Here is a 15688-nt window from a genome sequence, read left to right as displayed (position 1 = left end):
AGGCACACTGAGAGTTCGTCGTGAAAGGTATACATCAGGCATACACAAATACGGCGTCGATTGCCAGCTTCGGAAGCACGTGGTGAGTGAAACATTCCCGATGTATCGAGCTAGTAACATTATACTGTCATGACAGTACTACGTGTTGGAGATTTTTCACAATTGTATCGAGGACAATATTTCTACAATATTTCTGGTATTTTTTTCATCCATTATTGCAGTCGGTATTACAGACGTTATACATAAATATGTGATAATACTATTGCGTCATTATCACAGTATACACATACGTCACAATAGTATGCTTAACAAAGAGTACTACCAGAATTGGTCGTTTAATATTTGTATCAATAAAGTATGTTAATATACACAGTTGAAACTCTGTACAAGGAAAAAGAATGAAAATCATAGAGAAAACACCGTACTTTGTAGTGCCGATCTACAGTATAACATTGAGTCGTACCAGAAACAAACCAGAATAGAGTGAAACTATTGCGAATGACAATCATATAAAATTCTGATTTGCACCATCACAGCTAATTGTATACTGAATATGATTGCATATAGTCCTTGACATATCGATCCAAATTTCCAATAAATACATACCCAAATATCCTAGTCCTTGAACCTAACGTAACAACCTATCTTTATTGGCCTCTTGTGATATAACATGTAACAACACCCTGTTACTGATATCTAAAGATAACCTCATTGACTGGGGTAAAGGCTGTTCAGCGATAAAAGTATGTATATATATTTTCCAGAATCCACCATGATTCCGATGTTAACAGTGTTGTTGGCCTTCATTGTTGTGGCGTCTACGGGCCAGTATGTCCCAAAAGTCAACACTCCCTTGGGTCCCGTCAGAGGCGTGGTTGTTCCGGTCCTCGGACAGGTCGTCATACAATTCCGTAACATCCCGTATGCCAAACCTCCCGTAGGTAAACTCCGATTTGAAAAGCCTGTTCCCGTAGAACCGTGGACAGACACTCTAGACGGCACTAAATTTGGACCGTCCTGTATCCAGGATACCAACTTTTTGCCAGAGATGTGGGATAAGCTAGAAAATAAGGAAACATCAGAAGATTGTTTACATTTAAATGTATATGTTCCAGAATCTACTTCGCCCAAAGTTAAGAAACCGGTGATGGTCTGGATTCACGGCGGGGCTTTTGTTGGTGGTTCTGCTGCTCTGTACGATTCTTCGTACTTTGTTCTGAAAGATGTAGTAGTAGTGACCATTCAGTACCGTGTTGGGCTGTTTGGATTCTTAAGTTCAGGAGATTCCAAACTTCCAGGCAACTACGGACTCTGGGACATGATCGAAGCGTTAAGATGGGTGAACAAAAGCATAGCATCCTTTGGAGGTGATCCGAACATGGTTACCATTTTTGGGGAGTCGGCAGGAGCCTTTGCTGTTTCTTTCTTGTCTCTTATTCCATTGACTGAAGGGTTATTCCAGAGGGCTATCGCTCAGAGCGGAAGCACAGCAGGTCCTTTATTTTTAAGCGAGAACCCAATGAAAATTACGGAGAAAGTTGGTAGTCATGTTGGATGTATCACCAACTCATCCATTGACAACGAGGCTCTTGTAAGTTGTCTGAAGACAAAATCAGCTGAAGATTTGCTCATAGCGCAATTAGACCCCGCGACTTTGCACTCCGGTGGTTTCTCTATGTCCGTTCATCTCTGGCCAGTCGTAGATGATGATCTAATTGTAAGGAGACCTATGGAAAGCTTAAAAGATCCCAGTTCCAAGGAATTCCAACGCTTTCAATCTGTGGATTTGATAGCAGGAACTACAGACAATGAAGCTTCGGTGCTTCCGTTTATACTTTTCCACTTGCAGGAGCCCATGAACTTCCAACTGTCTGAAGGTATACCTACCTCTGTGTTGTGTGACCTATTCGCACCAGCGATAGCCAGAGACAAGTATGAAGACAATACTGTCGTGTCCGACATGATATGTGAAAGATATAAGGAGGACAATTTAGTGGACCAGTCTAGAAGTCTCGCGGCTTTGTACGGTGACTTAGAGTTTGTCGCTCCAACAGTGTCTCTTCTTGACTTTCATTCAGAAGGGAAAACGGATTCCAACACCTACCATTACTTGTTCACACAAGAAATCCACTTTTCCTTTCTTACGCCAAGTTTCCCCTGGTCTAAGGGTGCAGGTCATGCCGTAGACTGTCTGTTCATGTTCGGTCCATCAGGGATTAGTGATGACGAATCCTTACAAAGTACGGCAGCGATATCACTAAGAGACACGGTCGTATCCTACTGGACTAACTTCGCCAAAACAGGGTAAGTTTTATTACGGTCAAGAAAGAAGGTTTGGTAAAAACCTTAAAACTCCATCGATGTGGAGGGAAAATTACAATCCCCCCAAAGAGGTAATCAGTCTCAAGGGAAATTAAATTTAAGTTTTAATGTTTTAAATTTCCCATACAAATATATAAAAATCAAATGATATCACGATTGCACGCGAGAAAGAAACATCATCACATGCAATATTTATGTAATGTGAAGAGCACATTTAGGCTGTAATCTGATTTTAAGAACAAATTTCATTTGTAGTCATTTAACGATTATTGCGGTTAGGTTATTGATAGGATTTATCATTGCGAATTGCCGATAAATTCTAAAGCGCTAAAATTTGACAGCACAAAATTAGGTACACTTACGTTTACAGTTACACTATCAGGTGTGACACACTACAATGAATTACACAGAGAACACAAGTTAAAACACTTTAGTTACAGTAGAGACAAATACTATGATACTAAGATGTTAGTGACGTAATGCTTTTACCCGTAGATGGTTTACACATCTCTTTGATATATCATCATGTGTTTATTTGCATTCATTGAAGTTATCGAAGTTCTTGAATGCAGCGGATTTTTCAAGATTATGCCTATTAACTCATTGTTAATATTTACAGAAACCCAAATGGTCCCGGTTTGATTCCATGGAAGACATTCAGTAATAGAGGGCGCTACTACATGGATTTGAAGGTCGATCCAGAACTAGGTCAAGATCTATACCAAGAGCGCATCAAGTTTCTACGGGAAGACATTCCAAATAGAATCCGACAAAGTCACAAGACTGAATTGTAATACACAAAGAAGTGTTACGTGTCCATGTAGCTTTCATCTTCTTGTGGTGTTGTCATGATATTTTATATCTCGACAAATTGTCATATTAACAAAATTTGTCACAATATCGAGTTAAGACGTGTTACTAAGTCGACTAGTCGTGGTAATGATCGCGATAAATTGCTCTTTGGATTGCCTTAATTATCATGAAAACACTGCTCAGTTAAGGACTGGCACAAATAAGATAGAATTGGTGGTACCAGTCGGAGCGTGGCGACCTCAGATTGGCATCATTAAGTTAGATTTGATTTTTCACTCTGATGTTATCTTATCCGATTTGGTGTAATTTTTGTTATAACTAAATTACCAATAATTGCTCTGGTTGCCGTATTTTATTTCTGATAAACATGAAATCAACACGATTTGTATAATATCATCTACTGATCTTAAAGATGAATGCCCAGCTCTTGCATAAAATTTCATCAAAATCTACCAAGGAAAGTGTACGACAGACACCAGACGAAGCCCCATAGGAATAGCTCACTCGTGTCTTCAGCTCATGATCAGGTGAGCGTAAAAACGAAAAAGAAACAAAATTGAATATTCAATATCATTTATTATTGTTTATATTGAATATATAAATGGCACATCTGATGTTGTGTTTGAAGTCAATATGTGAAATTATAATTCATATATATATATATATATATATCTAATACAGTAATAACTGATTTTATTAAATAACATATCTCTTGGTAGTAAAAAAACAAAAGAAAAATAGAATTCTGTACCTACTGAGGAAGTACACTACCAACAATAAGGCATTTATAGTGAACTGAAACACACAGGTGAGACTGATAAACAATCTTACAAATAAAACAATGTGATACATCAATGTAATGGTAATATGTAAGATAATGATACACAGAGTTATCACCAGGCTTTAAAGATGTAAAATCAGTGGAGAGCAATAGACAATCAGTACAAAACTGGTAGGTCACTGGAGTAAAACATGTTGTTGTACCTGTCTTATACAACAAGTCAACCTCCTAGTCTTTTATTTTCTCAAGGAAAACAAACGTTTTGCTATTTTGCTAGGCCCTGAGACGGGTATACTTACCAATATACTCTGTTTCTCTTGGTAGACCCTACGACTGGTATACCTACAAACATATCCTGTTATGCTTAGAAGGTCCTGAGACTGGTATACCTACAAACATATCCTGTTATGCCTAGAAGGTCCCGAGACTGGTATACCTACAAACATATCCTGTTATGCTTAGAAGGTCCCGAGACTGGTATACCTACAAACATATCCTGTTATGCCTAGAAGGTCCCGAGACTGGTATACCTACAAACATATCCTGTTATGCCTAGAAGGTCCCGAGACTGGTATACCTACAAACATATCCTGTTATGCCTAGAAGGTCCCGAGACTGGTATACCTACAAACATATCCTGTTATGCCTAGAAGGTCCTGAGACTGGTATACCTACAAACATATCCTGTTATGCTTAGAAGGTCCCGAGACTGGTATACCTACAAACATATCCTGTTATGCCTAGAAGGTCCCGAGACTGGTATACCTACAAACATATCCTGTTATGCTTAGAAGGTCCTGGGACCGATATACCTAAACATTTTAGTCCATTAGGCCCCAGGGTCAATTTTCTTCATCAAGGTGTGAAATTCTGTAATGAAATATCATTATAGGGAGGTGGAAAATGAGATGTTATATCCATTTTAAAGGGACAAAAAACTTTTCTTGTGTATAATATCAAATAATACAAATACTACCTGAACAATCACTTTTGCCTCCCTTTTGGTTTATGCACCAGAAAGTTAATCAGATATATTACCACTTTACCTAAAACATCACAAATATCACATAAACAGAGTAGTATGTGAGATTTGCCTTTCTCATGTAGAAGAAAGTATTGTCTTTAACATTACATATTATAGATTAAAGTAGTGGGGCATTTGTATGACCTACTTGTGTTTGAAATTAAGGCTTCTAAAATTGGAGGAAATATCTAACATGTTTATGGAGGCACTTGACCCAGAAATACCACTAGAACACTAAGAAAATTACAAAATAATTTGAAATAGATATTTCATTTAATTTTGAGTTTGAGTCTTCAGTCATACAATGGGTCAAGAACTTATCATAAACATGATTATAACTGGTTTCAACATTAACCAGGAAATTTGGAAATCAATGTTTCATATCCAACCCAATTCCATTGGAAAAATACAAAAAAGTATAGGAAAAATTTACCTGTACCAATACCAAGGCAACATTTACCTGTACAAATCCTAGGGCTATATTTACTTGTACAAATCTATGGCAATATTTACATGTACCAATACTAGGGCAACATTTACCTGTACTAAATCAAGGACAACATATTAACCTGTTCAAATATAAGGACCATGTTTACCTGTATCAATATTAGGACCATATTTACCTGTATCAATACTAGGACCATGTTTACCTGTATCAATACTAGGACCATGTTTACCTGTATCAATACAAGGACCATGTTTACCTGTATCAATACTAGGACCATGTTTACCTGTATCAATACAAGGACCATGTTTACCTGTATCAATACTAGGACCATGTTTACCTGTATCAATACTAGGACCATGTTTACCTGTATCAATACTAGGACCATGTCTAACTGTATCAATACAAGGACCATGTTTACCTGTATCAATATTAGGACCATATTTACCTGTATCAACATTAGGACCTTGTTTACCTGTATCAATACTAGGACCATGTTTACCTGTATCAATATTAGGACCATGTTTAACTGTATCAATACTAGGACCATGTTTACCTGTATCAATATTAGGACCATGTTTACCTGTATCAATACTAGGACCATGTTTACCTGTATCAATATTAGGACAACGTTTACCTGTATCAATACTAGGACAATATTTACCTGTATCAATACTAGAACCGTGTTTACCTGTATCAATACTAGGACCATGTTTACCTGTATCAATATTAGGACAATATTTACCTGTATCAATATAAGGACCATGTTTACCTGTACATAATGGTTACATATACAAACATAAATGATCCACAAATACACATGTGATTAATGTATTACATTACACTATGTCCTTTCCCTCTCCTTTTCTTCTCAGACATTACTTAACCTGTAATCATTCTAAGACATTCTGTCACCCTCATACATTTGATTTTTTAATATTCTCTTCCCCATCCTTCTGACCAAACATTTTCATGATCTCTTCTCTCAATGTTATTTTCTCGTATATCACCCCAATTCCTTTCTCACACTTTCTAGCATTATTTTAATTTTTACTCCCTCATTCTCTATTTGTTATTCCACTATATCACCCTCTCATTTTAATATTGATGTTTTACCTAAGATTTACTGGTACCAGATAAAACACTGAACAGCACTTGTCTACATTCTTTGGCAAAACAAAAACTATAAATGACAATCCTTGTATAATTGTATGAGAAGAAGTAGATGAGAAGTAGGTTGTAGATTTTACCCCAGTATGAGGAAGTGTAGAGAAGTAGGTTGTAGATTTTACCCCAGTATGAGGAAGTGTAGAGAAGTAGGTTGTAGATTTTACCCCAGTATGAGGAAGTGTAGAGAAGTAGGTTGTAGATTTTACCCCAGTATGAGGAAGTGTAGAGAAGTAGGTTGTAGATTTTACCCCAGTATGAGGAAGTGTAGAGAAGTAGGTTGTAGATTTTACCCCAGTATGAAGAAGTGTAGAGAAGTAGGTTGTAGATTTTACCCCAGTATGAGGAAGTGTAGAGAAGTAGGTTGTAGATTTTACCCCAGTATGAGGAAGTGTAGAGAAGTAGGTTGTAGATTTTACCCCAGTATGAAGAAGTGTAGAGAAGTAGGTTGTAGATTTTACCCCAGTATGAGGAAGTGTAGAGAAGTAGGTTGTAGATTTTACCCCAGTATGAGGAAGTGTAGAGAAGTAGGTTGTAGATTTTACCCCAGTATGAGGAAGTGTAGAGAAGTAGGTTGTAGATTTTACCCCAGTATGAAGAAGTGTAGAGAAGTAGGTTGTAGATTTTACCCCAGTATGAGGAAGTGTAGAGAAGTAGGTTGTAGATTTTACCCCAGTATGAGGAAGTGTAGAGAAATAGGTTGTAGATTTTACCCCAGTATGAGGAAGTGTAGAGAAGTAGGTTGTAGATTTTACCCCAGTATGAGGAAGTGAGAGAAGTAGGTGAGAGATTCAGTATGAGGAAGTGATGAAAAGTAGGTAATAGATTTTGTCCAAGTATGAAGAAGTTTAAGTGCTAGTGTGAGGAAGTGATGAGAGGTAGATAAGATATTTCTGCCCCATAATGAGGAAGTGATGAGAAGTATGTGAGAGATCTTTGCTCCAGTATGGGAAAGTACATCACATCAAAGAATGTTAATATTGTTGCTTCCTACTGGATTACTTGCATTCATTTAGAACTGACTATCATGAAATATAGAATTTTGTTGTGTGATATTCATGCTGTGGTTTACTCTCAGCTCTCGATATAATGCCACTGTCCTGGCAATCTTATACTGATCTAAATTATATTTTCAATTAAACTAGACCTTATCACTGCACTCTGGTCAGAGGTAAAAGAATCAGCAAAGAAAAAGGACATCTTTCATTAGAATACTTTTTTTTCTGCAAGAACATTTTATCATATGGTGTAAATATTTAAAGTTCTGTATTAAGTTTTCTGTAATAGAACATAACTATTCTTAGTTCAATAAACCTTTTATAATTTAATCCTATCTTCTTTTACAAAATTTAGAATTAAGGTATTCATGAAATAACCACAATGCAACTAAGATGAGGTAGAAAGGAATGTTAAACAAAAAGTAATAAAGGAAATTTTCTTTTTCAATAAAATGTAAAGGAAAGGAATGTAAAATTAAATACTGTGTTAGTAACTGGTGAGTATATTCTTCAGAATCTATATAATATGTCACATCAGATAATAGGAACATACAGACTGATAACCCAGATATCGGCAGGTGTATAACGGCTGAGATAACAGGCACGGACAGATTTATAATGAAAAAACAACAACAGGCACAGACCAATTGGTAACAGCTGAGTCAAACACAAGAATTGACAGATGTATAACAACCGAGACAACAGAGACAGACAGATGTATAACAACCGAGACAACAGAGACAGAAAGATGTATAACAATATTTATTATGAGTGAGACAACACAGGGACAAAGAGACATATCACGACTGAGACAACAGGGACAGACAAATATATATTGACAGATGTATAATCACTGAGACAAGAGGGACGGACATATTTATCATGAGCGAGACAACACAGAGACAGAGAGACATATCACGACTGAGACAATAGGGACAGACAAATATATATTGACAGATGTATAATCACTGAGACAAGAGGGACGGACAGATATCACTTCTGTGTAAAGTTTGTTCCTAAATGCAACCTACTCAGTAAAAATTCCAAGTTGAATGTAATGATTGTGTTGCTCATAAACCATATCAATAAATTACAGGGATACCAATGTTTATGATTTGGATTCACCAATCCTATACAGCGAGGTCTGTGTGAGAAATCCTTAACAGATAAACAACTCATTAGTAACGTTAGTTTCATTTACAAAACTCTAATGCATTCAACACACAAATACTCTTTATTTTTCTGCAGAATTTTGACTAAATCATTTTTATAACAAATTGAACTTCCAGTATACAGAGATATTCATGTAGACCACTTACATGTATTATAATGTCAATTAATTTTAATAAGAGCAAGAATAAACTTCATAAAACATTTTCATATATAACCTAATTTTTTATGTATATGATGAATATACATAAATATGTGCTACAGGTTTTAGATTAAATATATATTATATGTAAACAATGTCAAAATTTATTTTTCAACATCAGAAACAAATTAATCTCAAGCCAGATTTATCTGAGCATCAAACCTTGTTTTTGATTTTGTTTAGAATATATGAGTATACGTAACTGTTTTGAGGCATTCCAACTTTTTCTTCTCAGAGATTGGTTTACATTCGAGCACAAAGTCTGTATAATTCTCTGAAATATATGCATACAGGTGTAATCAATGATAAAGCAAATGATAAATGCAAGTCTGATGAAAAAAATAAATGATTCATCTTGCCTTCCCTATAGTCAACTTTCACACTAATCTCGCGTTCCTCGTAAATCCATGTGGTGCCGACCCTGCTTGCCTCCCTTTAGAGATTTGAGCTCTGTAGGTTCTCGTGGTGTGTAGTGATATATGTCTGAAGAGTCATCCCCCAAGACAGACTGAGGTCGAGACATCCAGCCTGTACGGAGGTCTGTGCCAGTGTTGTTTACGAGACGCGTGTCAGAGTCTGACTTGCCATGGGAGTGGTGGCCATGCCACATGGGATCCATGGCTCCACCTGCACTATTCCCTGGGGCTAGGCTACCCAGGTGTGGAGGCGGTTTCTGTAGGGGCTGTAGTCTTGTTCCCTACAAACAACATACAACCAACAACAGTTAACTGATAGTATAAATACTCAGTCATATTTACAAAATAAAAATTCTAGCTTAGATTGTGTAACCAGCTTCTTTATAAATTATATCATGCTTTTTGATGAATACCTACATAATGATATTGATGATTCATAATAATGACTACCTTACAAAAAGAAACATTAAGTACCAGTAGTCATGTATTTAAACTGTTAGTTAGGAGTAATTCGATTGGCTGACAGTAGTCATACCTTATCCACTGGGGTGCGTGTTTGTTTGCGAAGGGATGCTGCTGCCTTGGCATATTGATGACGACTGCTGTATAAACCGTCTTTAGCCGAGTATTCCCAGTTCTGTAATGGTTCTCGTGCCGATGTCTGACCCTCCTCTACGTCATCATCATAGTCTAGATGACTTGCCCTTGACTGATTTAGATGGAGACGTGTTGTTGGGGTCATTCTCCCAGCATTCTCATTGGCTAGAATCTGTCATGTGACATAGATTGAAAATATATATTTAATCTGGTAAATTGATTAATGTTTACCTCTACAAAAAGTCCTATATCTCCAGTGGAATGGACATACAGATATCTACTGTACAGCTGGTGCTAGAAGGAACCAAAAGAGATCTATAGCTCTTACTATACAATCTGGTGTCCAGTAGGGACCAACACAAATCTACAGCCCTTACTGTATAGATTGGTGTCTAGTGGGGACCAACACAGATGTACAGACCTTACTGTATAGACTGGTGGCTGGTGGAGACCAACACAAATGTACAGACCTTACTGTATAGACCAGTGTCTAGTGGGGACCAACACAGATCTACAGGCCTTACTGTATAGACTGGTGTCTAGCGGGGACCAACACAGATCTACAGACCTTACTGTATAGACTGGTGTCTAGTGGGAACCAACATAGATCTACAGACCTTACTGTATAGACTGGTGTTTAGTGGGGACCAACACAGATCTACAGACCTTACTGTATAGACTGGTGTCTAGTAGGAACCAGCAGAGATCAAGATGCGTCACATATATACTGTGCAGGCTTTTACAAGCCTCATTGAAGTAGGTTATTGAGTTTGGGAGAGTTCTGGACAAGATCCCTCTAATCATAGGTCTTATTTTTCAAAACCTTTAAATTTTCATTAGAATTTGATAATATCTCAATTTGGACCAATCAGAAGCCTTCGTTGTTTCCATGGCAATTGTTCTGGAACCATAATGTGTCAAATCATAGGCTATGATTAGTTACACCATTTGGCCATGTTTCAATCCTGTTTAGTTATAATGACATAAGTTCAAAAGTTTAGGAGGAGTTTCCCTGATAAGGTTTGAAGACGAAGTCCAGACAGGGTGTTTCTAGTACAACATCCTTCCCTCTCCTTCTCTAACTTCATTGTAGGTGGTATATTAAATATTCAATGACTCTTGGAGGAGTTGCATTCTACTGAATATGTCACAAACTGACAAAAGGATTGTTAAAACCTTCTTTATACTGTTTCTCAGCTATACAGATATAAAACCACTTTCCTAGACACAACTAGCGACCATTTCTGATATCCGTGTAGTGTATAATAGGAATGTTAATCTCACAATTTATTTGACTCTGAATGACTGAGCGGGTAGTAAATATTGATAAGATTTACCAATTTTAACATTATTCTTAGAAGATTCAGTCTCCTCTTGAATAAACATGAATTTCTTATCGAAATACCATATCTCACAAACCTGCAGAAACTTTTTCTTTTTCTTCTTGCGAGTCGCTTGTGTCTGCCATTCTTGGTTGCTATCTGCTACTCTCCTGCAGGTTAATGAAATCACGTATCAACCTCCATATTTGAGAAAAATAAAACATTTAACTGATAGAATATGGAAATATATTGTAATGTAACCGAGTGACTGCTCTAGATTCCAAACTTTTTATGTCTTAGTTTCCTTAATCAGTAAATCTAGCTTCAGTGATAAAATTCCATGTACCAGTAGGTTAAGTTGTGCTGTACTTACCAGTTATCCTGCTGAGCATAACCCCCACCCCCGGGGCCTCCTCGCTGGTGGGAGTAGCCCGGGGACTGACTAACATCTGCATTGTTCTGGTAAGTCTGCATTGAAATATATTTACTGTGGGTGCGGGTCTGGACAGCTGGAGTATGGGTGAAGGAACTAGGTTCTCGATGAAAATTCAGGTCTGAAAAAAACATGATATTTGATTGATTGAACATCAAAAATACAGGTATGAATAATATATGTATTCTATAACAGTATCACATAAAATTTACAAAGATATAACAACATTACAGGAATCCATACGAATACATAAACAAAAAAAACCCACAAAAATAAAACATCAGCTTTAGATAAACAACTATTCAACCCCCTAAATCAATCCCAATATCTACAATGTTTGTGTGTATGTATGGTCTGATTGGCTGAACACTCAACATGAGCCTTTCATGAAAGTAATTTTTCTTCTGATCACAAAACCCAAATAAAGTGGAAAACAAATACCCGTAAATGAGAAATTCATCCTACTTAACATGTGTATGGTGTTACTACTAATACGAAACTCTTTATATTTCAGGTAAACCCATCAGAATACTCTTTAAAAAGTCAATGAGATGATGATATGGATTTTATGACCAGTCAATAGCCTAGACCACTTTGGACCAAATTGCTACATCAACAAAAACAGACTGCAACACTGTCATATTATAGTGGAGAATTCTGGATACCATCATCTACAGTTAACAAGCTACAACACTGTCATATCATGGTGGAAAATTCTGGAAACCATCCTCTACAGTTAACAGACTACAACACTGTCATATATGGTTGAGAATTCTACATACTATCATCTACAGGAAACAGATCACATACACCTGGTATTATTATAAGCAGATTCTACACTTACTGTAATATATAGGAGGAATCAAGCACCACGCCCATTATTGTAGCAGAAATCTTAATCAGCACAAGCAGCATGTATCAAAATTTAAAGCAACTAAGGGAACATTACTACAGGTACCAGCATACCTGTAAACAACAGGTACCAGCATACCTGTACATTATAGGTACTTTTACACCTGTACATAACAGGTAATATTACACCTGTACATAACAGGTACCATCACATCTGTACATAACAGGTAATATTACACCTGTACAGTATAGGTAATATCACACCTGTACATTACAGGTAATATCACACCTGTACATACCAGGTAACATCATACCTGTACTTAACAGGTAATATTACACCTGTACAGTATAGGTAATATCACACCTGTACATAACAGGTAATATCATACCTGTACATAAAAGGTAACATCACACCTGTACATTACAGGTAATATCACACCTGTACATACCAGGTAACATCATACCTGTACATAACAGGTAACATCACACCTGTAAATTACAGGTAATATCATACCTGTACATAACAGGTAATACCACACCTGTAAATAACAGGTATCATCATACCTGTACATAATAGGTAACATCACACCTGTACATAACAGGTAATATCACACCTGTAAATAACAGGTGACATCACACCTGTACATAACAGGTAACATCAAACCTGTACATAATAGGTAATATCACACCTGTAAATAACAGGTACCATCATACCTGTACATAACAGGTAATATCACACAACAGGTGACATCACACCTGTACATAACAGGTAACATCACACCTGTACACAACAGGTAACATCACACTTGTAAATAACAGGTACCATCATACCTGTACATAACAGGTAATATCACACAACAGGTGACATCACACCTGTACATCACAGATAATATCACACCTGTACATAATAGGTAATATCACACCTGTAAATAACAGGTACCATCATACCTGTACATAACAGGAACGTCACACCTGTACACAACAGGAACATCACACCTGTACACAACAGGTACCATCACATCTGTACATAACAGGTACCAACATACCTGTACACAACAGGTACCATCACATCTGTACACAACAGGTAACATCACACCTGTACATAATAGGTAATATCACACCTGTACATAACAGGTAACATCACACCTGTACATAACAGGTAACATCACACCTGTACACAACAGGTAACATCACACTTGTAAATAACAGGTACCATCATACCTGTACATAACAGGAACATCACACCTGTACATAACAGGTTACATCACACCTGTACATAACAGGTACCATCACATCTGTACACAACAGGTAACATCACACCTGTACATAACAGGTAATATCACACCTGTACATAATAGGTAATATCACACCTGTACATAATAGGTAATATCACACCTGTACATAACAGGTAACATCACACTTGTTCGCTACAGGTAACATCACCCCTGTACATAACAGGTATCATCACACTTGTCCGCTACAGGTAATATCACACTCATATGCTACAGGTAACATCACACCTTTACATTACGGTCAACATCACACATGTACATAACAGGTGACATCACACCTGTACACTAAAGGTAACATCACACCTGTACAATCCAGGTAACATCACACAACTAGATTACAGATAACACCACATCTTTACATTACAGGTAATATCACCAATGTAAACTTCAGGTAAAACCACATATGTCTACCATCTGCATATGTGTATTTGAAAAAGAAATACTTTAAATGAACTAATGTTGATATATATGAAAGATATCCTGTGAGTCCTAATTGCCTCTAATGTGATCTACATTTATCTAGGGGAAGCAATGATAGTTACCAACAACACTAAGCATCAGGGATCCTGAAATATAAACACAACATAAGGACAGCATTGACAACAGGGACATTTGTTAGGTATAGGACTGGTGTACAGTTATAGGACCGGGGTAAGGAATGGTTGGGATCACCAATCTAGTGTTTTCTCCCCTAAATTTTTAAATGGTATAAGGACCTGTTGCTATACTTTATATGTTATAAATACTGTTTATATACATAATCCTAAAACACTGAAACATATACATTAATAGTTTGCAATATCAGTTACATAAAATTCATTGTACTTTTAGTTAATACCAGTTAATAGGTGTACATGGCAAACTGTAGGAAGAGGTCTGACAAGGCTCACTGACAAGGTATTGTCAGTCCTTGGTAAATTATGTCTCGTTGGGGTTACAGAAAAATGCCCTCTTTATTCTGAATGCCCTCTTTATTCTGAAAAAGTGCACAGTTTAAAGTGTAAAGCATCCTTTGCATAATAGAGTCAGTACTGACAGAATTCTTTGGTACTGACAGAGAAGTCACGTATATGATATACTAGTGAAAATGAATTAAAAAAACATACAAAGTTTGGAATCAGAATTAATAAATGCGTAAATTTGTTAAGCTACCTGAGGTCCCTGTATCAGTAATTCTATCTGACATTATACAGACAATGTTGTAGTGTCCAGCTAGAAGTTACCACAGTAACAGGGGCCCTCAGAAGCTTGTCATTTCTATGGCTGCATACAACCAATCAAAAGCAAGTGAAAGAAATCACAAAGTTGTAGATATGTTGTAGATATGTTGCAGATAAGCAGATTTGACAGAGAGTCCTTCTTGGTCTATGATTGCTTACCTAAATAGGGGCAAACATCTCACATCTGAGTCTGTGACTGCCAAACTGAGTCAATGTCAAATACGATGTACATTCAAACAAACTTGATACAACAATTACCAGGGTAACACAACACAGAATAAGCATTACAGTTAACCATTCCTTTGTTCCATCTCTCACTTAATGTATTTTGAAGGGTCTTCTTAAGAAACAGAGATTATTTTTTTTATTTTTTTTAAAATCCAAAATGGCCTTCTGTTGACCTAGGTATAAAGGGGAACTATATTTAAGATTTGAAAAAGATCCATCCAGTATTCCTTATTAAATAACAATAACAAACTTTAATTGTCAAAATCAAACCTGTCAGGAATTCTGTTTCTCTGATCAGTCTTAAAATCAAAGGGTACAACTAGAGACCAAAGGGAAGCTTTGTATAAAATCTGATAACAATCCTAAGAAATAAAGATAACAAAATTTTCATAGATAAAATCCAAGA

General features: G+C 36.6%; 2 protein-coding genes across 2 annotated transcripts in view; one reads left to right on the top strand and one right to left on the bottom strand.

Annotated features, from left to right (window-relative positions):
* The first annotated feature begins 772 nt into the window (after nucleotides 1–772).
* On the top strand, nucleotides 773–3116 carry LOC132544624 (carboxylesterase 3B-like). The gene is made up of 2 exons (XM_060208243.1): nucleotides 773–2304; nucleotides 2942–3116. The coding sequence occupies exons 1-2, from the start codon at nucleotides 773–775 to the stop codon at nucleotides 3114–3116; spliced, it is 1707 nt and encodes a 568-aa protein (XP_060064226.1).
* Nucleotides 3117–9304: 6188 nt separating this feature from the next.
* Nucleotides 9305–15688, bottom strand: part of LOC132544629 (cyclin-dependent kinase-like 5) — a 50542-nt gene continuing 44158 nt past the window's right edge. The window contains exons 15-19 of the mRNA XM_060208247.1: nucleotides 14377–14400; nucleotides 11631–11811; nucleotides 11355–11427; nucleotides 9874–10107; nucleotides 9305–9619 (exon numbers count right to left, since the gene is read on the bottom strand). Of these exons, the coding sequence (XP_060064230.1) occupies nucleotides 9305–9619; nucleotides 9874–10107; nucleotides 11355–11427; nucleotides 11631–11811; nucleotides 14377–14400 (827 nt within the window). The remainder of the gene's footprint in view (nucleotides 9620–9873; nucleotides 10108–11354; nucleotides 11428–11630; nucleotides 11812–14376; nucleotides 14401–15688) is intronic.

This window comes from Ylistrum balloti, unplaced genomic scaffold, assembly GCF_031769215.1.
Source record: "Ylistrum balloti isolate Yb309-2 unplaced genomic scaffold, AGI_CSIRO_Ybal_v1 Utg369804, whole genome shotgun sequence".
Classification (NCBI taxonomy): Eukaryota; Metazoa; Mollusca; class Bivalvia; order Pectinida; family Pectinidae; genus Ylistrum; species Ylistrum balloti.
This window is presented reverse-complemented; position numbering and strand designations above follow the sequence as displayed.